This window comes from Bacillus rossius, chromosome 13 (genome assembly GCF_032445375.1).
Source record: "Bacillus rossius redtenbacheri isolate Brsri chromosome 13, Brsri_v3, whole genome shotgun sequence".
NCBI classification, from domain to species: Eukaryota; Metazoa; Arthropoda; class Insecta; order Phasmatodea; family Bacillidae; genus Bacillus; species Bacillus rossius.
Genome location: NC_086340.1, coordinates 40,842,985 through 40,864,830, shown reverse-complemented (window position 1 = coordinate 40,864,830; position 21,846 = coordinate 40,842,985). Strand labels below are relative to the sequence as shown.

Below are 21,846 nucleotides of genomic sequence, written 5' to 3'. Positions count from 1 at the left end.
TCACGGCCGCGTCTAGCCTCGAAGGTGGCTCGCACGGGACTGGAGACCAGGACGCCGGCGCACTGCTCTCGCGCGCACGGAGCGGAAGTGACGTCATTCCCAAAGCCGTGGCGCGCTGCGGACAGGGCTGTGATCCGGGCTTTAACCCAGAGGCACGGAGGTACGACGTCAAGGTAATATGATTAAGTGGCACTGTAATTTAATTTAAGCCCATGGCCGCAACGAAAATCAATACGTTTCATTAAAAACATAGTGTTCTTAGAGAAGTCTTTGAAACCAAGATGGCATGTTTGTGTGGATGTAACTGCGAGGCGATTGCATAGTAAGAAAGTCTTTGAAAAGGTTTAAACCAAGATGGCGTCTTTGTGAGGGCGTGACTGCGAGGCGATTGCATAGTAAGAAAGTCTTTGAAAAGGTTGAAACCAAGATGGCGTCTTTGTGAGGGTGTGACTGCGAGGCGATTGCATAGTAAGAAAGTCTTTAAAAAGGTTGAAACCAAGATGGCGTCTTTGTGAGGGTGTGACTACGAGGCGATTGCATAGTAAGAAAGTCTTTAAAAAGGTTGAAACCAAGATGGCGTCTTTGTGAGGGTGACTGCGAGGCGATTGCATAGTAAGAAAGTCTTTAAAAAGGTTGAAACCAAGATGGCGTCTTTGTGAGGGTGTGACTGCGAGGCGATTGCATAGTAAGAAAGTCTTTGAAAAGGTTGAAACCAAGATGGCGTCTTTGTGAGAGTGTGACTGCGAGGCGATTGCACAGTAAGAAAGTCTTTGAAAAGGTTGAAACCAAGATGGAGTGTGTGTGAGGGTGTGACTGCGAGGCGATTGCATAGTAAGAAAGTCTTAGAAAGGTTGAAACCAATATGGCGTCTTTATGAGGGTGTGACTGCAGGGTGATTGCATAGTAATAAAGTCTTTGAAAAGGTTAAAATCAAGATGGCGTCTTTGTGTGGATGTGACTGTGTGGTGATTGAATAGTAATAAAGTCTTTGAAAAGGTTGAAACCAAGATGGCGTCTTTATGAGGGTGTGACTGCGAGGCGATTGCATAGTAAGAAAGTTTTTGAAAAGGTTGAAACCAAGATGGCGTCTTTATGAGGGTGTGACTGCGAGGCGATCGCATAGTAAGAAAGTCTTTAAAAAGGTTGAAACCAAGTTGGAGTGTTTGAGGCGATTGTGCGCAGGTTCCTGATCCAGGACCACAATGCCGTGATTGACGTGCTGACGCTAAAGAAGCAGACGCCACTGCACCTGGCGGCAGGCGCCGGCCAGCTCGAGGTGTGCAAGCTGCTGCTGGAACTGGGCGCCGACATCGACGCCACCGACGACAACGGCCAGAAGCCCATCCACGCGGCCGCCATGAACAACTACGCCGAGGTGGCCCAGCTGTTCCTGCAGCAGCACCCCTCGCTCGTCATGGCCTGCACCAAGGTGATGCCTGCCGCGCTGTGAACCACGCTCGCCCAGGCCCAGTCCAGGCAGCATCAAGTTCCATCACGCTCACTACTAGTTTACACATGACAAGCTTGCAGCAAGCCCACCACGTCAAGTGTGTTAACTTGAATCAGGCTTGATTCAAGCTATTACACATTACATGCTTGCAGCAAACCTCCCTCGTCAAGCTTGCAGCAAGCTTGCCATGACAGGTGTGTTAGCTTGAACTGATCTTGATTCATGGTAACTATTTACACATGATAATCTTGCAGCAAACCTCCCTCAACAAGCTTGCAGCAAGCTTGCCATGACAAGTCTGTTAGCTTGAACCAAACTTGATTCAAGGTAACTATTTACACATGACAAGCTTTCCATGAGCAAGCCTGTAAGCTTGTGGCAATAATTCATGGCTCAAAAGAAGGGTTGAATCAAGCTCGCAGTGTGATTGAATCAAAACTGCTGCAAGCTAACATAGGAACCATAACAAGCTATCTGCAAACTTTTTGGATGTTGGCTTCACTGTTAAACATTTTCATCTGATTACAACTTACACAGATATCATCATAAATTTATGTATATCGTTGTATATTTTATATGTACTAAGTTTACTTACCCTGTTAAAAAGAACTTCACTCGTAAGTCAGAATTGGGTGTAAATTCTATGAAGATCCAGTAATCTGGAAATGAAGAAACCCTGTTTTAATTCAATGTTAATTCTTTGTTGAAAGGTCTGTAGTATTGTTAGCGAACCAGGTTCAAGTGGTAACCCAGCTATGTGGATGGTGTTGCAGGACGGGAACACGTGCGCGCACATCGCCGCCATGCAAGGATCAGTGCGCGTGATCGAGGAGCTGATGAAGTTCGACCGGCAGGGCGTCATCTCGGCGCGCAACCGCATCACGGAGTCGACGCCGCTGCAGCTGGCGGCCGAGGGCGGCCACGCCGAGGTGGTGAAGGCGCTGGTGCGGGCCGGGGGCAGCTGCTCCGACGAGAACAAGGTGAGGCATCCTCCCCGCAGGCCCCTCCTTCCAGCGATGCATGCCGCGGGGAAGTTTGATCTAATACAGTCTCTTGGACATACCCCATCACAGCTTTGCACTGTTTGTAATGGAAAACTTCAAGAACGCAAGTTAATGATTAAAATGAAAACATAAACCCACAGAGAACAAGACTAAATCAAGCCTATGTCAAACAGATATTCCCAACGATGAACCTAAACAGGTGTTATGGACAACACGACGACAACAACAGCGCAGGCGAACACGTTCAGACTTAAATACGAGACAGCACAAGAATTACGTAGATGGGATTCAGACATGAATTTACTGTTATTGTTGAAACTGTCTTGTCGTTGTTAGCCCACTGTGTTCGTCTGTGCCGTGCTTTGATTGACAAATGATGTAAGTATAAGAAGCCCAGGACTAAGTAGGGATTTTAGTGCCATAAAGTTGTAAAATGTTTCCTTCACCTTTGCTCTTGCCGAAGGTCTGGTGTGATGATTTTGTTGTTTTTCTTTATTGGGGGGAGGGGAGATCCAGAAGGACCTATTCTCCTCCCCCTTCCACATTAGTAGTCTTGCCTACTCTGTGAACCAGACGTGTATTGGGATGTTATTTTATACAATTCAATCATTTTTCACAATATTGTTTTCAAATAAAAAACTACACTGTGCATTGCAAGAAAAATAAAATGGCAATAAACGAATAAGTTTGTAATAATGTTTTTATTTTTATTTTATTGTTTTCATTGTTTAATGGTTAAAAATATGCAAAACGCAGGAACACCAGACTACCTTTACTCTCTTTTTTTTCCCCTTTAAATTTTTTTTCTTTTATAACCAATTTCTTCTCTTAGAATGCACACTGCATGTGTAGAGACCACATAGTTTGGGTGGTCCAATCACTAGCCTTCAACTAAGGTGATTTAGGTTCAGTTCCTAACGGGGGCCAAATCATATTTTTCGCAAACAGGGAACATGTCGGATGTTGCCAAATAGTTGGTAGGTTGTTTCGGGGTTCTCCCATTCTCCCCACGGATTCATCCTGTTGGTGCTCCATTCACACCACTTCGCCCCTCATCGTCTCTGGTGACTTCAATGTCAATGAGTGTTAAGCTTCAAAATGCATTCAATCACAGAGAAGTTTTTGTTAGAATGTTATATTGTGAAAAGTGGCTTAGTTTTCGACTAAAAATATTTCACGTTTAGGCATCAGGCGCAGGCGGGTCCCTATCCCTGCAGCATGGTGGGGTTCAACCTGAGCCGCACTAAGCCACGTGGAGCTTGCGACCTGCCAAGTTCTCTGACCGTTGCCAACCATTTAGCATCAGAAATTGTTTCACAACAATATTTTATGAAAACGTGCCTTTACTTAAATTTCAGCCTTGATATTTTACTCCTATCACACCCAAAGAAGTTGCACTTCAATTATAAATAGTTGATTCCTATTCTGCGGGAAATCCCCGATTGTGCTGTTGATCACTATTCTGTGAGAAACACACATTCCTCCTCCTGTGGGGAAATACCCTTTCTGTGGGTAAGTCCCAGTCAGATGTGCAGATTTGCTGGACTTCAGTTCTTTGATGTTATAACTTTTTTGTTCCAACATGAGTGGCAGGAAGTGGCATTTTGTATAGCTTTCATTTGAACGTGGTGAGAACCAAAATAACTGACGTAATAAAAAAAAACCTGGTTTAAACCGAAATTAACCAAGTTGTTTGGTTTTTTCCAGCCCTACCGTGCAGCGGCGCAACAAATAAATTTCCAAAGGGGGCCAATATACGTTTTTATAAAGAATCATCGATCCCCCCCTCTTGAAGTGGGGGGTCGGGGGGTCCTTCCGCGGAAAAATTTGTATTTCAAGGTGGAAAATGGTGCTATTTAAGCAGTTTTATTATCTAAAAATTGATTACACAGCACTTTCTTTGCCCCCATTTGCCCCCACTTCAAGGTTTCAGAAGGGGGGGGGGGCAAAAGACCCTTGCGCCCCCCCTGTTGTTGCGCCCCTGCTACCTGCATGCTGTAAAGGGAAAGGCCACGGCACATTGTAACACACTGTCCAGCACGTGCCGCGGGAGTCCACGGGGAAGGGCGAGTCTCGCTCCGAGGGACGGTGCCTCCTGTTGCAGGCCGGCTTCACAGCGGTGCACCTCGCCGCGCAGAACGGACACGGCGCCGTGCTGGAGGTCATGAGGTCGACGCAGTCCCTGAGGATATCCAGCAAGAAGCTGGGCGTCACGGCGCTCCACGTCGCGGCGTACTTCGGCCAGGCCGGTGGGTTCACGCGCCGCTGACGGAGGCAAACAGACACGGCTCCAAACAACGAGCGCCGTGTCGGTGTCCAGTACGACGTTGGCAGAGTTGCTACCTTGCTACCTTACCACATTCGTGTAGTGGCGCCTGTCATACTTTCCTGATCCCTGTTCTCTGGCCGTGCTGTCTGATGCATTTTCTGTAGCTGTGTGCGACATTCAATAATGTCCGATGAAACTGGCGCACGTAATAATGCATGGATAGAAGCACAGTAGATTGCTCTGCTATATTTATCTGGCTTTCAGCGGTTAGTTTTGTCAATGAATGGATCCTTGAAACCAAAGGACACCTTGCAGTTAAGGTTAAATGGGTTAAATGAGTAAAGGACAAAGCTCTAGTCCTAAGGGTCTGTGAGTACTCGAAAAATACCCCCATGTTCTTGAATATAATTTGATATTTGATTCAACATTTTGAATTAATTTTTCATTTCCCCCCCCCCCCCTCCCCCCCCCCCCCCCCCACACACACACACAAATTATTTGTTACCAATAGTTAGGCCTACACCTGGTTGTACACATTCACAAAACAAATTATTGAGAAAAAAAATGTAACTTGTATGAGGCTAAACTGATTTATTGAAGAATTTATATTTGTACTGCAACATTATTACTATGAATGATAATCATAAAGTCAAATATTCCATGAAAATGATATAAAACTATTAAATAATATTCTGTTTTTTGTATGTAACCTTATCAACAAAACAACTTTCAGCTTAAAATATACTGGTTTAAGAAAATGCATTTCCATTCCTTTATTTTACATTTATCTTTGTAATGGTACCAGGTAAATAACTCTCTTTTTTTATTTTGCTGTATTTTGAATCTCCTGAAAAGAGTTATTTTACGTTACAAATTGTCATTTATTTGATGGGTTTTTGAACGAGGATGTAGAAACAGCTTGGTTTTATCTGTATAGTAGTCTTCTATATATTGGCCACACCGAGCTTCGCATTTGATGATGCTATGGAAAAGCTGACCGGTTTGCTCGATATGGAAAATAATTTCACTGTATAATCAAGCAATAATGTGCAGTCATCAGGATGAGTAGATGTCAAATTTCAGTTTTTAATTTTAATTAAAATATTAGATATGCATTAGAACTAATGGTGAACAGAAAATAGGTGTTTTTTATGATATTTAGTTTATGAAAAAAGGGGTTAGAAATTTGAAATGCTTTCAGCCTAAAATTGAAAGAGTGGGAAAAAAAAATTTTCACTGTTTGTTAAAATTTGATTGTAAAAATGTTCGGTATTTATTCGCAGGGCCGGCGCGTTCATATAGGCGAACTAGGCAACCGCCTAGGGCGCTCAGTAGCTGGGGGCGGCGCAGCACAACACAAAACAGCTGATATAATATGTTTAACAATTATTGAAACTAGATGAAAATGGGTTTTTGTAACAGTTTGGAATGTTTATGATGTGTAATAAGTAAAAAAGTAAAACAAAAAAAACACAAGCCTGCTTACATTTGATTGTTGACAAAATCTTAGGCTTACGTGATGTATTTTGAGGCAAGGAAAATTTTTTTTTTGGGGTGTCCGGCCAGGGGGGGGGGGGGGGGGGGGGGGGCATTAAGGTATTTCGCCTAGGGCGCCAATTTACCTTGCACCGTCCCTTGGGTATTCGTGAATGTTGTGATGTTGGAGTGGGAAGGCGCGAGTCAGTGGTGGGCGTGTGCGTGTGCAGAGATCGTGCGGGAGCTGCTGATCCCATCCCGGCCACGGTCAAGTCGGACCCGCCCAGCGCGGCCAGCCTGGTGGGCGAGCTGGGCAACGAGTCGGGCATGACCCCGCTGCACCTCGCCGCCTACTCGGGCAACGAGAACGTGGTGCGGCTGCTGCTCAACTCGGCCGGCGTGCAGGTGGACGCAGCCACCACCGAGAACGTGAGTGGCCGTCGCGCCCCGGGCCGGAACACCGGCTGCCAGAACCATCATTTCTTTATGGAATCCACTATTTAACGATGGCAAATGTAGCAGTAAGGAAGCTATGGATGACCAAGAGACCAAATAGGTCCTCTATTTTACATTCAAAACATTACGTCGGGCTGCAATAAATAAAATATAAAAATTTCCAAATACATTCTAAATTATGTGTTAAACACAAATTACTGAACAACAATCTTTATATGACAACAGGGAACTAGCCAATTAGGGATCATCCATTAATCACGTGAGGCTCCAGGGGGGGGGGGGGGGGGGGGGGGGGGGGTGATGTCGGTGGTCGGGAAAAATCACGAAATATCACAAGGGGGGTGGGGTGTAAAGAGATATCACGTGTATTTATTTTTTTGCACAATTTCTACTAAACCTAAAAGTGGCGCGTGACCTTGACTCGCCGTAGCCAGGCAACAATATCCCCGCCCACCGCAACATGAACCACCCGGCTCGGCTTGCCAGTCGCCAGTAAGACTGTGATTTTGGCGCCGAATACATGCGTAAATCACATATAAGCCTTTCTTTATTATTTTTATGCCAGTGAGAATAAACCTGCAACCTTAAATTAGTTTGCTAAAAAAAAATCACGTGATTAATGGACAACCCCTTACTAGGTATTAAAAAAAAAAAAATGTTACTGGTCTCCATATCACTCGACAATTATTACGTTACAGGGTAGTTTATAATAAACCATTCCGCTATATTATCCTACACGTAGACCATGTATATGGTATCGTACATGACTATTCAGTATGGCTTTATAGAGAAACGTCTGATATTAACCACTGCGGCAATGCGCGTTCTGATATGAGCGTAACTCGCCTTAGTCTTTAATGGGTGGACGTCTTGTGGATGAGGTCGTGATGTCACGGGGCAGCGGGATGACGAGGACAGCTCCACTCAGCAAGCGAAGTCACAGGTCGAGTTATGTCCCTTAAGATTCTTGCCCGTTAGACTCACTGACTGGGATTCACGCCGCAACTCCGGGGCGCAGAAGACAACAATCCAACCTGCTGACTCCCTAGGGGCAGCTACTGCAACAGTCTTGATCCAGTCTTAAAACAAGCAACTAGGACGTTACCAACACATAACCTTGGGCTGAAACTACGGCACTCGTGAGCTCAGCAACTTGTTACTTGCTGCCAAGTTCACTCTGCGAGGTTGTGTCTCTTGGAACAGTCACGACACACAAACTGTTGTGTGGCAGTTAAGTCTTAACTCAGGTACACTATGCACATGCCCTCATGCCTGCTCAAAACCACGCTGTCGCCACACGCCAACCTCTATCAGCCCGTCACTCGTTATGCCAAAATATTTCTTGGTCCAAACAAGTATTATTTAACGCTAGCCTTGTTGACCCACAGATTCTTCCAAGTCCTTTGTTAGCAGCACACAGGACAAGTCCAATTCTTTACAGCGTGTACGAAAACAAAGTGGCGTAACAAACTCCAAGTCCTGGAGGTGGCGGCGAAGGCGACGACAGCGGGCGATCTTTGATGGTGTACATGGGCAGCAGTAGTGTCTCGGCATCGTCAACCATCACCTCTCGAAAAGGTTGGGGGGGGGGGGGGGGGTATTTATACTGTAAAATCATCCATCAAGAAGGGGTAGAAATATCTGAACTGTTCCCGCGGGAAGAGACACTGACCACAGTTTCCTGTCCAGAGTGTGCCATTTCTATTACCGCTGTTTTCCGGCCCGAAGGCCGGCCCACCCGCCACCTCCCCTCCTGTGTCTGCGGCCTTTTAGGGTAGAACAGGAGTCGTCTTACAGATCTCACTAATTCAGAGCCCGACATCTGAACTAGACTCTGAAGACATGTCCACTCCGCTCTGTCCGACATTTCTATGACAGCCAAATATAAACAAGTGACTCCAAAGCTAGCTCGCGCGCCAAAACCACTGCGTGCAGCAATCCTCACCTGCTGGCGATGTCCATCTGCGAGGCGCACACTCGTAGACAGTATCTTCGTGTATGTTAATACTGTTAACATGGCGATATAACCCATCTTTGAAGGAGTGTGAAGAAAACAGTATTTGATTTCAAGAATGTGGGAAGGAATAAATAAGGAAAGTATGGTGCTAAGGGGTCGTCCATAAATCACGTGATGTTTTTTTAGCAAATTTTTAACCCCCCCTCCCTCCTAGTGATTTGTGGTGATGTTTCAGAACACCCCCCCCCCCCCCCCTAAAAGTATTTTTTTGGTACAAAATATTTTTAAAAATATAGGTATAATCTAATTTAATTCTGGAAAATTAAGCACAGTGATAAAAATGTCCAGACACACATTTAAGGTTGCAGGTTTATTCTCACTGGCATAACAATAATAAAGGAAAGGCTTATATGTGATTTAAGCATGTATTCGGCGCCAAAATCACAGTCTTGCTGGCGACTGTAAGCCGAGCCGGGCGGTTCATGTTGTGGCGGGCGGGGGATATTGTTGCCTGGCTACGGTTTAGTTTTAATCGCGCGAAAAAATAAATACACGTGATATCTCTCTACACCCCCTCCCCTCCCCCCTTGTGATATTTCGTGATTTTTTTCTCGACCCCCCCCCCCCCCCCCCCCGCCCTTTTATTGCCTCACGTGATTACTGGACGATCCCTAGCGTGTGGCGAGGCCTGACTGCATGCGTGCATGTGTGTGCGTGGCGTGGCGGCAGGGCTACAACCCGCTGCACCTGGCCTGCTTCGGCGGCCACATCACGGTGGTGGGCCTGCTGGTGAGCCGTGCGGCCGACCTGCTGCACAGCGGGGACCGGCACGGCAAGACGGGCCTGCACATCGCCGCCACGCACGGCCACTACCAGATGGTGGAGGTGCTGCTGGGCCAGGGCGCCGAGATCAACGCCACGGACAAGGTGACCGTCCGGGCCGCGGTCGACACCGTGCCAGTACAAACATAACAACAAACAAACTTTCACGGACATGAAAAAAAAAATTATGAAAAACAACATGAACAAGGACTAAAAGTATTTACAACTATAAGTAATAGCTTAAGCATAAAGTAAATAATTAGGACAATAAAGAAACTGATTCATTTATACTATATAATACATTACATATAGATCATAGGATAAAAAAATATAATAAAAACTAAAATATTAAATAACAAGCAAAATACATAGGTTTGTATTAACATCTATACTAATATTATAAAGCTAAAGAGTTTGTTTGTTTGTTTGTTTGTTTGTTTGTTTGAACGCGCTAATCTCAGGAACCACTGGTCCGATTTGAAAAATACTTTCAGTGTTGGATAGTACATTTATCGAGGAAGGCTATAGGCTATATAATATTATCAATAATATTAGGGATCCTTACTAAAAGTCCAATTTAGAATCAAGTGTGTTGGAGGGGGTTAGATACAACATGCAGTACACGTACGAAGTGTGTGTTGACAATGCCGCAGGCGCTAGAAGTTTATTTCCTATTGCCTATTAACATTGTTGCCACGCACTATATGCCTTATCATTCTTAATTTTCCCATACAAGTAAAAAACACCCGTGTGATATTAACAACGAAGCAATCAGTACCATCATAAGAGTTCAATTAGTATTTAAATACTTTTTATTACTTTAAATCGCAAACCTAAACTATTGTTTTTTTCCCTCTCTTTGTGTTTAATTTGTTTTTTTATTGCCCTTTTTTTCAAGTATATATATTTTACAGACTTGAAACTTCACAGTAATGTTCCTTATGTTACGCAGGATGACATTTTCCGAAAATTAGATCCCATGGGTGGTTAAAACCAGGCGACAGTGGGTACTTTGTCTGCATGAGAACAGGATTTTGCATTGTTCATGCCTTCTGCATCTCCATGGCAACGGGCATCGCGCGGCAGTGGCGTACCCACAAGGAGGGGCATGTATAATGAGCGGCGCAAGAGTGATCTGCCTGTAGACTGCCGTAGCAAAGTGCGGGTATATCAGTTGTACGTTGCGTGCACGAGTTGGGAAACCATCGGTGCTATTCATATTCTCTCCGGTACATTTCAATGAATTTTTTTTTATTTACCATTACTGTAAATGGGAGATGTGGCTTAATTTTTTTTTATTAGTATAGCCGTGCGAAGCCGGGTCGGGCAGCTAGTTTAGAATAAGTAGGAACAGATTAGGTACTAAGGTAGATTAATGTACGCCTGTACAGTATGAACGTTAGTTTCGTCAATATAGTTTTAACAGGAATACCAAATAAACATTAATAAAAAGAAAAATGGTACGTATTGAAAACAACTTGTAATAAGCTCTCTTTTCTTTCTTTTCCATTTAACCGGATTGGGCTCAGCAATGTGAGGGCTGATCGCGCATTGCCGGTGATTTTGAGATGTTAACTATGGGCGCCACCACGTGGAAGGGCACGTGGACCCGGCGGAGTCTCTCACTCAGGGCGTGACGTAGCCCAAGTGGGGACGAGTTACCAGCCCTTTCTATCCTAGCTACCCAGACCTGGCCCGCTCTAGGCGTCGGGCACGCCACACTCCTAGACTCACTCACCACGTGATTAAATAAGTACTCACTTTATATTTATTCTCCAGATTTAATTTCACTAACACGTCTCTCTACACGCCCGTTACACGTTACACATTACACGGTTAAAAAGCCTGAGGCACGAATCGGTTTAGGTGAGGGCATGGTCCACACACGTGGCCATGCTGCAAAGTATACTTATTACACGGTGATGAAAAAACTCGACTGAGACAATTAATTAATTAAACAGCCCGCTGGCCGAGAGCTGCCCCGAGGATGACGAGCGAAAGAGATTCAGAAATACTTAACGAGACAGAATTACTTGGTCAGTGCAGAACAAAGGTTGAAGTCCCCGGGGTGCTGGCGCGTCTGCTCTCGGTCAGTGATGAAGATGGACTGGGCTGAGCTCATCGCTCGCAGGTGGCAACATGGCGCCCTTCGCGCCAACACAATTACCGTTACTATATTCTACGACTCCGTGCCCCGGCGAAAGTTGAGTAAATTACAGATAAACATTAAAAATATATAAAAATTACTGACAATGGAAAGTTTGTTACTATTTACTTATTTAATGATAATTCATATAAAAGCATTCCTATCCTCGTCCAAGTCCGTGCCTGTTCGGGTCCGCCCGGGCAACGTCTATAGTTATTTAAGGTAACTTATTTAAATTAAAGAAACACAAGTAAACTACACAGCACTGGGGCGAAGATGGATGAAAACAACAAAAAGGCTTACAATTAATATTAACATAGCAATTTTAGGGATCGCCGCACTGCTTCTAAGCGCCCTCTTGTGGTAGTTCGTGGCGCGCAATTCAAACACACGACTACGTACATGGCGGTACAAATGCCGGGGAAGGGGAGAGGAATGTTGAGGAAACGGAGACTGACTAGGCTCATGGGGCGTAGCCCCGGCTGACGTCAATTGCTTCCCCCTCGAATAGCCGGTCATGTCGACGTTTCCGCTGGGTCGCCTGTGGGCGTGGTCGCCCCCTTATCAACAACAGCTGTGCTTCCTCGCGATCCCTCGGGGTCGTAGCGTGTATCGCGGAGCCGGAACTGGGTCTTGTGACGCCCGGTCTCCCCTCTCTTCCCGCGGTGTTTCGTCTTCCTGCGGTTCGGTTACTGTCACCCTGAACGTGGAGTCTGCCAACGAGTAATGCAGCGGCCATAATGGCTCGTCCGGCGAACCCGGCCTACTCTCTACTTCCTCCGGCCACCTTATCAGTGGTTGGGATGTCGACTGGCCCTCCGTCACTCCGGGCGTGTCCCTGAGAAATCCCCTGAAAGGCGAGACGTCACTCCCCGAGTCTTCGAACAGCCGCCTCGGCCGGACATCTGTGACTGCGAGGGGCGTCGCCTGTCCCGCCCCCAGGTCCGGGAAGCCTCTGAACCCGCCCCCGTCTGTTGGGGTGGACGTGACCAGCTGTGCGGCCGCCCTCCCGTCTGTCTCGTCCGCCGCCTCCGTCTCTCTCTGCCGCGTCCCTGCTCCGTCACGTCTCGTTCCCGTCTCTTCCGCCCCGCCCGCCGCCTCCGTCTCTTCCTGCCCCGTCTCCGCCTCGTCCGCCGCCTCCGTCTCTTCCTGCCGCGTCCCTGCTCCGTCACGTCTCGTTTCCGTCTCTTCCGCCCCGTCCGCCGCCTCCGTCTCTTCCTGCCCCGTCTCCGCCCCGTCCGCCGCCTCCGTCTCTTCCTGCCCCGTCTCCGCCTCGTCCGCCGCCTCCGTCTCTTCCTGCCGCGTCCCTGCTCCGTCACGTCTCGTTTCCGTCTCTTCCGCCCCGTCCGCCGCCTCCGTCTCTTCCTGTGCCAAGCGCACATCGTCCCGGTGATATTTCGCGGCCCGGCCTGAGGGTAACTTTATCACGACCGCCGTGGGCCCCGCCTTGACCACCGCCACCGGGCCAAACCACTTCGGCGCCAGGCCGGCGCAGAAGTTGCGTCGGCCGGAGGAGAGGGGGTGGAGCTTCGCGTAAACCAGCTGGCCTGGTTTCAGTTCAGGGGGCGGGCGGGTCGTCTCGGGTGTGCGTTGTGCTTGGTAAGCTGCCTGGTTACGTCGCGCCCTATCGTGCGTCTCGGCCAATCGCCTCAGGCGTCCTTCGGGGCTCTCTACGTCCGGGTCCGTTTGTTGTTGCCACACGTGATATTCCCCGGGGAGGGTGAGGTTCCGCCCCTGGACCATGGTGGCTGGTGTTTCGCCGGTTGCCGCGTTCACCCGTCGCCGGATGCAGTACAGAACGTCCGGGATGTGCGTGTCCCATTGGGCGTGGTCATCCGCGAGCCTCAACCGCAGTTGAACCTTCACCTCTTGGTTGCGTCGTTCCGTGGGGTTCGCGCGGGGGTGGTACACGGGGGTGGTGTGTAGGATTACCCGCCATTTTCTCCCCAGCTGCGCCCACCGGCGCCCGACAAATTGGGTGGCATTGTCCGACAACAGGACCCGGGGGTACCCCCACCTAGGAAAAAACTCTGTTTCCAGGCTGCGTGCAATGGTGCCGGCGCGGATGTTCGCAAGGGGGTAGGCCTCCACCCAACGCGTGTAGCAGTCTGTCACCACCAACAAAAATCTTTTCCCTCGGGGCGTGCGGGGATATGGTCCCATTAGGTCTATGGCGACTGTATGGAATGGCTCGGTGGGCTGCCTGGGTACCTGCTGGGCTGTCCCGTCGGTGCGGCGCGCCTTGTGCCTCTGGCAATGTTTACATCTCCTCACGCAGTCCCGTACAAACTTGTTTACCCCTGGCCAGTAGAACTGTTCCCGCAGATCGTGTCGCGTCTGGTCTGCGCCGGGGTGTCCGGCTAGCCTGTTCACGTGATACATGTCAAACACCTCCCGGCGGGTGGCGGCTGGCGCGAACGTCCGCCATTGGCCAGCTGTCCCCTTAGGTCGCGCCTGCAGTGTCCCGTCCAATACACGGTAGCCTTCACATTCTCCGCTCCCGCAACGGCGCACGATCTCCTGTGTGTCTGTGTCCGTGAGTTGGGCCGCTCGCACGTAGGCGTCTAAGTCATCAAGCTCCGCGCCTGGCGGTAATGTCGGTGTGACGTCAAGGTTTAGGGCACACAATGCGGCTTGGGTTGTCGGGGTGCGCGGGGTCCTGGGTATGCGCCCGCTGGACGGTGGCAAAAGCTCCTCCCACTCAGCATCGTCACAGGCTGTGACGGTGACGTCCGGATTTCGCGACAGCTCGTCCGCTAGTTCGTTCTGTTTTCCCGGTACATGCTCGACTTCGAAATCTAAGGCCTGTAGAAGCATGGCCCAACGCGTCAGCTTCGAACGTCGCCCCTGCATCGTGGCCAGCCATTTGAGACATTGGCTGTCCGTTCTCAGTACGAATTTCTGCCCCTCCAGGTGTGGGCGGTAGCGTCTGAGGGCCCAAACTACGCCTAGACACTCACGCTCGTTCACGCTATACCGCTGCTCGACGTCGCCGAACTTGGCGCTTGCATATTCAATCACCCGAGGCTCGCCGTTGTCGCCGAGTTGTAACAGGATGGCCCCGATGCCCTTCTCGCTCGCGTCTGTTTGTACGATCAGGGGTCTGCCTGGGTCCAGCCGCGCGAGTAAGTGGCACTGTTGAAATCTGCGTTTTAGCTCGTCAAAAGCGTTTTGGGCTTCCACGGTCCACCTGAACGGACGTTTGGGTGACAGCTGTTCTGTCATCGGCGCCGCTACTACCGAGAACTCTGGGACGAAGGCTCGCAGCCAGTTAGCTAGCCCCAAGAACTTTTGCAGTTGCTTGCGCGTGCGTGGGGGCTCCTTGTTGATAATTACACTCAGCTGTTTTTCCGTGGGTCGGTTTCCGTCCGCGTTAACCACTAAGCCCAGGAAATCTAGTTCTGTGGTCCCCAGGTGGCATTTTTCGCGATTGCATGTAAGACCATGGCTCGCCAGGCGTTCCAAGACTAATGCTAAATGATGCGCATGTTCTTCCCACGTCTGAGACCAAACAATTATGTCGTCCAGATACGCGGCCGCAAACTTGCCCGAGTAGTTGTCTAAGACCCGTGTCATCATCCCTTGGAAGGTAGCGGGGGCGTCCTGTAGGCCGAATGGCATCGCGCAAAACTGAAATCTCCGCCCGTCCGGGGCTGTGAACGCCGTCTTGGGTCGGTCCGCCGGACGTATCGGCACCTGCCAATACCCAGATTTTAGGTCGAGGGAAGAAAATATCTTGGCGTTACCCAGGCCTGAAAGTGTGTCGGCTATGTTCAGCAGGGGGGGTGGGGCATTAATTGTCACTCTATTGATAGGTTTGAAATTGACACAGAAGCGTAGTTTCCCGTCTTTTTTTTCTGCCAACACGACCTGGAAATTATACGGACTTTCGCTAGGCTCAATTATCCCGTCATGCAACATGTCCTGAACCTGGTCTAGGATGGTCTGTTTACCAACGTGGCCGTAGCTACCGGGTGGGATAAACATTGGCTCGTGAGGATGGGTCGGGATGGCATGCTCAGCTATGGTGGTACGTTTCAGCGGGTCCGCGGACGCAAACACATTACACTGGTGGTCGAGGACCTGCTGGATGGTAGCACGAAACTCGGGGGGAACTCCGTGCTGGAACTCGTCGAGACTGACCTGGTTTACTGCTGGTGGAGTAGGCTTACCCAGCCCGTGGATGGTCCGCCGCCCCTGGGTGCCGACGTGGACGCAGCCGGCCCGGATGTCGATGGCTGCGTGCTGCTCGTAGAGCCAGGGTAGCCCCAGAATGACGTCATCACGTAACTGCTCCACCACCAGCGCCGTCGTGACGGACCGTTGGTCCCGCACGTCCACCTCCAGCGTCGCGACGCCCTGGGTGTAGCAGGCGTCCCCCGTGGTAGCCAGCTGGAGTTGGCCCGGGTGGTGCTCGAAGTTGTCACGGCCAATCACGCGTGCCGCCACACAGTTGTGGCTGGCGGCGGTGTCAACAAGCGCGTGGACTGCGCGCCCGTTGACAACCACCGGAATGCGCAACAGGTCGGCCTCCGCCGCTCCCACGTGACCCAGGAGAGGCCCCGCCGCCGTAGGTCTGTTGTTGTTAGGTGAGGCGGGGGAGGTGGGCCGTCTTAGCGCGCCGCCCCCTGCCGTCCGTTTCCCGACGGCTGCTGCGCCGCGAAGTCAGGCCGGAACTTGTTCCTCACCGGGCAGTTCTCGTGCCAATGGAACGTGCCTGGTGGACACGTGTGGCACTGAGGTGGTGGGCTGCCGCCGGTAGTCCGTCTCCGCCATGTCAGCTGCGCGTGGCCGCTCGGTCCGGGTTCGTCGCGCCTAGCTTGGTCTCGGGTGGGCGCCGTGTAGGGCACCAGCGCCTTGGTGTCGGCGGGCGTCGTGTCTTCCTGCTTGGTGCTCAGGGTGGCGTGGATCCTGGTCGGTCTGACAGCTCGTAGGTCCTGCTCTAAGACGCGCGCCTGTTGGACGAACTCCTCTGCCGGACGCCGCGTCATCGGGCGTAAATACGGGCGAAATTCCGGGCGCATCAGCTCAACTACCCGCTCCAGCACTCCGGTAGGTTCTTCTCCGGGAAACAGCCGCTTGTACAGACGTATTTTTTTCATGATAAACGCCTCCGCCGCCTCCGTCGCGCCTTGCTCGAGACAATACAGCTCCGTCCGCACTCTCATCTCTGTCTTCACGTCCGCGAATCTGGCCTCGAACAATCTCGCGAACTCGGTCCACGGCATGTCATACTCCTGGACGATCTGCCACCACGTCTTGGCGTCGCCTTTGAGCGCGGTGCTCACCCTGTTCGCCCACTCACACTCCGGCACTCCGTAGCGATTCAGGCGTTCCCGACACGCGTGTACAAATCTCCGCGGATCGTCGCTGGTTCTGCCCGCAAATTCCGGTAGCTCCACGTGTCCTATGAGAGGTACCCTGCTCCGTGGTGTGTCGGCGGCGTCTCTCACCGGGCTGCGGCCTGACGGGCCCGCTATTCTCACGTGGTGGCACCACTGGCACGTGTACCACCCGTCTTGAAAGGAGATTATTTCGGACTTCGCGAAACACGCCGTGTGCTTGAACGCGCGACAGTTCCGGCACCAGCCTCCCTCCCGCGTCTTGCCCTCACACTCCGCATCCGTGCACTTCCCGTGTCCCGCCTCAAACTGATCCGCCCGTTCTGCCTGCTCGTGGTTCGGCTGCGCTTCATACTGTCCTACGCACACGCACGTGTCCGTCCACGAAGAAATCGCCGTCCCGCTCACCTGGCGCGGTCGCGCGCACATAACACAATATAAGCTATTCTTTTGAAACAACTCACTTGCCTTAATCGCGCCCGGATTTTTGTCAAGTCCGTGGTTGTCCGACATGGTCGTGTGGTGGTGAGGCCGGTCGATTGCCCCTCTTCCCTTCGCTACGCGACGCGACGCGGATGGCGGTACACACACACACTGACCTGGCCCGGCTGCTGTTGTCGCGAGGAATGCGGCCACCTGGCTGCTCGCAGCGAATTCCTGGAAGCGCGCGCCCGGCTGGTCACGTGGCCGGCGCGCCAGAGTCCCGCTATGCGCTCCGCGCGAACAATAGTTCCAGCGCGAACTTTAGTTCCGCGCGCTCCGCGTAACAACCGCCTATCTCACACGCTCGTACAGGTCTGGTTTTCGCGGAAGATGTAACTCGCCCCACGCTCTTGGGCGCCATTTGAGGGCTGATCGCGCATTGCCGGTGATTTTGAGATGTTAACTATGGGCGCCACCACGTGGAAGGGCACGTGGACCCGGCGGAGTCTCTCACTCAGGGCGTGACGTAGCCCAAGTGGGGACGAGTTACCAGCCCTTTTTATCCTAGCTACCCAGACCTGGCCCGCTCTAGGCGTCGGGCACGCCACACTCCTAGACTCACTCACCACGTGATTAAATAAGTACTCACTTTATATTTATTCTCCAGATTTAATTTCACTAACACGTCTCTCTACACACCCGTTACACGTTACACATTACACGGTTAAAAAGCCTGAGGCACGAATCGGTTTAGGTGAGGGCATGGTCCACACACGTGGCCATGCTGCAAAGTATACTTATTACACGGTGATGAAAAAACTCGACTGGACAATTAATTAATTAAACAGCCCGCTGGCCGAGAGCTGCCCCGAGGATGACGAGCGAAAGAGATTCAGAAATACTTAACGAGACAGAATTACTTGGTCAGTGCAGAACAAAGGTTGAAGTCCCCGGGGTGCTGGCGCGTCTGCTCTCGGTCAGTGATGAAGATGGACTGGGCTGAGCTCATCGCTCGCAGGTGGCAACATGGCGCCCTTCGCGCCAACACAATTACCGTTACTATATTCTACGACTCCGTGCCCCGGCGAAAGTTGAGTAAATTACAGATAAACATTAAAAATATATAAAAATTACTGACAATGGAAAGTTTGTTACTATTTACTTATTTAATGATAATTCATATAAAAGCATTCCTATCCTCGTCCAAGTCCGTGCCTGTTCGGGTCCGCCCGGGCAACGTCTATAGTTATTTAAGGTAACTTATTTAAATTAAAGAAACACAAGTAAACTACACAGCACTGGGGCGAAGATGGATGAAAACAACAAAAAGGCTTACAATTAATATTAACATAGCAATTTTAGGGATCGCCGCACTGCTTCTAAGCGCCCTCTTGTGGTAGTTCGTGGCGCGCGATTCAAACACACGACTACGTACATGGCGGTACAAATGCCGGGGAAGGGGAGAGGAATGTTGAGGAAACGGAGACTGACTAGGCTCATGGGGCGTAGCCCCGGCTGACATCAAATGTGTGACCTTTTAAAAGCACTCACTCTTTCTTTATATTATTAGCAAATAAAAAAGTGAAACGATGTTGTAGGTACTTAAATACATTTCAAAAAAGTAGCTTCATGAAACCAAAAATATTAATCATCCGAATCTTATTTTTAACATTTGGACTGACAAAAGGAAAACAAACAAAATGGCATTACGTACAGAAACTTTACTACATTTAAGTCAGTTTTTGTGGCTACTTATTGACATTATTTATCTGAAATAAATTTAGATAATTTTATTAAGCTGTTGAAATTCTCGAAATTTTCAAGAATTTTTACCCAAAATTAAGTTACATAAATTTGTGTTGTAGAGAAATTTAATCTTATGTCTTTAAGTGGCCAGTAGCATTGACGTTTAACCTGGTATTATTAATTCTGTAATCTATTATGAATTTGACTGATAACAATACAAACACTCGTTTGTGATCTGAGCACATTCAGAATATCAAAAATCATAGCTAACCGAATACTACTGGGAAAATTCAATACAACATAACGTACTTGCAGAATATTGTGCTTACCTAATAAAAAAATATGTTTCAAACATTCTTACAGATTATAATCACATTATCACACACAGGAAGTGCATGTATACTATATAAAGTCCACATGTTTGGAAAATAACTGGTTAACTTCTGCTGTATCAGTGTACACTATAACTTACCTGCGGTTACAATTAGTATGCACACTAATTGAAGCAACATCTGTGTTTGTAAGTCTTGCACAAAATGTATTTGAAGATTTTTTTTTGCTTTTATTGAATCTGTTTCATTAAATAATTAAAAATTTCTGTCTTCTTTATATAAGTCAACTGTGAATTAGTATGAAAACTAAACACAAAAATAATTAAAAAATCAATTTACAATAAATTGTCATATTTACGGATCAAAGAAATAAAAAATTTAGTTCAAAATTTTTATCAACCAAAACACAATATAATGTAAAATTATAGTATTATTTAATTTCTCAGTTTATGAAATTCTATCTATTGTATCCTCCATATCCAACTCTGAGCCTCCTTTCTTACCAGTCCCGAGATTGATTACAACACGCTTGTGAGCCGGCGTGACAGATGAGACAGAATAACACTTTGTAATGCCGGGAAGTGGAGGAAGGGGGGGGGGGGGGGGGAGTCAATTCACAGAGGCTGCAAGTTAAGGCATCCACTCCTCCAGGGCCGTTTTATGAGAATGCGAGGCCTGGGGCAACAATATTCGGAGGCCCCCCCCCCCCCCCCCTTTTTTTTATTGTAGTGATAATTTTCAGTTATGAAAAACTCATATTTGCATTGATGTGTATGTATGTAATAACTAACATAAAAAAGGACAAGAAGTACCATAATGAAATGCAGCCTCTATATGCAGAAATATGAAACAGATTTATGCAGGGAAAACAAAATAATGTATAACAACAAATTTTCTAGTTGAAATGGAGTAATATTTCATAGCCAACCCCCACCCTCAATATTTCTCTGCTTCATTTACGAAAGTCTTAAATCGTTCTCAAATATTTACACAATTTTATGAGTTGCAGATCCCGACCAATCAAAATTACATATTTATTAACTCACTTTGCAATAAACTTCTTCCTTGCCTTTTCAGCAGCAAACAAGTTAATGAGTCCATCAAATGAAATGTTGTTCACAATATCATGTTCTGTAGAAATCACCGCTAACGTGTTTCATCTCTCTTGTGACATGGTAGATCGGAATTGATTCTTCAGAACTGACAGTTTTGAAAATGTTCTTTCACTTTCACAGTTTGTGATTGGTAGTGTCAAATACAAGCGCAGTGCTATTGCTACATTTGGAAATACATCAATTATATCACTGTTATATAAGTGCTGCAAAACCTTTTGTGGAGTGAATGATGTAACACTGTCTTCAACTTGTTGCTCTCTGAGAAATGATAAGTGTAATAATTAATTTGTAATAACAGGCTGCAGATCCTTTCTGTATTTTCTGACCAACTCGGTAGCACTAGATTTGAGTTCATCTTCACTTGCTGTAGTTAAGTTACAAAGAAACCCAAATGTTGAGGCAATATCTTTGTAGGAAGCAGCTCTCTTCTCCAGATCCATGCGGAGCTTATCAGCAATGCATAGAAATGTGGAAATTCTGACATTCTCGCGGGATGTTACAACAGTTGAAAGTTCGTCTTTTCCATCCAAAAACTTTTTATTTTTGGAAGATCTAGTATCTACAAAAGTTTGTAACAGATGGTTGCTTAGTTGTGGTGCTTTAACTTCAATTTCATCAAAATTATTTCGCAAATCGGAAACAAAATCTTTCAAAGAATTCATCAGTTGATGACCAGTTATGACATCGAGTCCAGGTTTCTGTAGATGCTTGGTTACTGCACCGAATATTTCCATAATGTCGTACCAAAATACGGCCATAAAAGCAAATTCTAAATATTGCATTTTCTGCATGAGGGAGTTCGCTTCCATCCTTGTGACTTGCGTTTCATTTTTGTCGTTGAACATATCATTAAATGCACAGAAAATCTCATCATAATGAATGACGAGAGTTTTCAATGCATCTTCTCTGCATGACCACCTTGTTTCCGACAAGCTCTTGACAGTGATTTTTGGCTTTCCGCTATTTCCTGTGCTTTCCGAAATAACTCTTTCAAGAACTGATCACCTGTGAGTGGAAGCAGCGAAAAATGAGTACAGCTTTTCTAAACACAGAAACAGTTTTGTTGCATGAATATATTCACCAACGCTGTTTTTTTCCTACTAAGTTTACTGAATGTGCTGCACATGGAACATACAGCACAGAGCTGTTTATTGATTTAATGTGCGCTTGTAGGCTCGTATTTTCCTGACATGTTGGCTGCATTATCATAGCTCTGACCTCGGCAATCCTGGATATCAATGGTGTTGTCTTTTAGAGTACAGGTTACAACTTCACTTAAATTTCTTCCTGTGTGGCTGTAAAATGGAA

The 21,846-nt window shown here is 48.1% G+C and overlaps 1 protein-coding gene across 1 annotated transcript in view; it reads left to right on the top strand.

The window, feature by feature from the left end:
- The window catches only part of LOC134538475 (serine/threonine-protein phosphatase 6 regulatory ankyrin repeat subunit A-like), a 210,704-nt gene that overhangs the window by 168,582 nt on the left and 20,276 nt on the right, over positions 1-21,846 (top strand). The window contains 6 exon segments of the mRNA XM_063379807.1: positions 1,183-1,429; positions 2,224-2,430; positions 4,559-4,703; positions 6,430-6,450; positions 6,453-6,628; positions 9,342-9,539. Of these exon segments, the coding sequence (XP_063235877.1) occupies positions 1,183-1,429; positions 2,224-2,430; positions 4,559-4,703; positions 6,430-6,450; positions 6,453-6,628; positions 9,342-9,539 (994 nt within the window).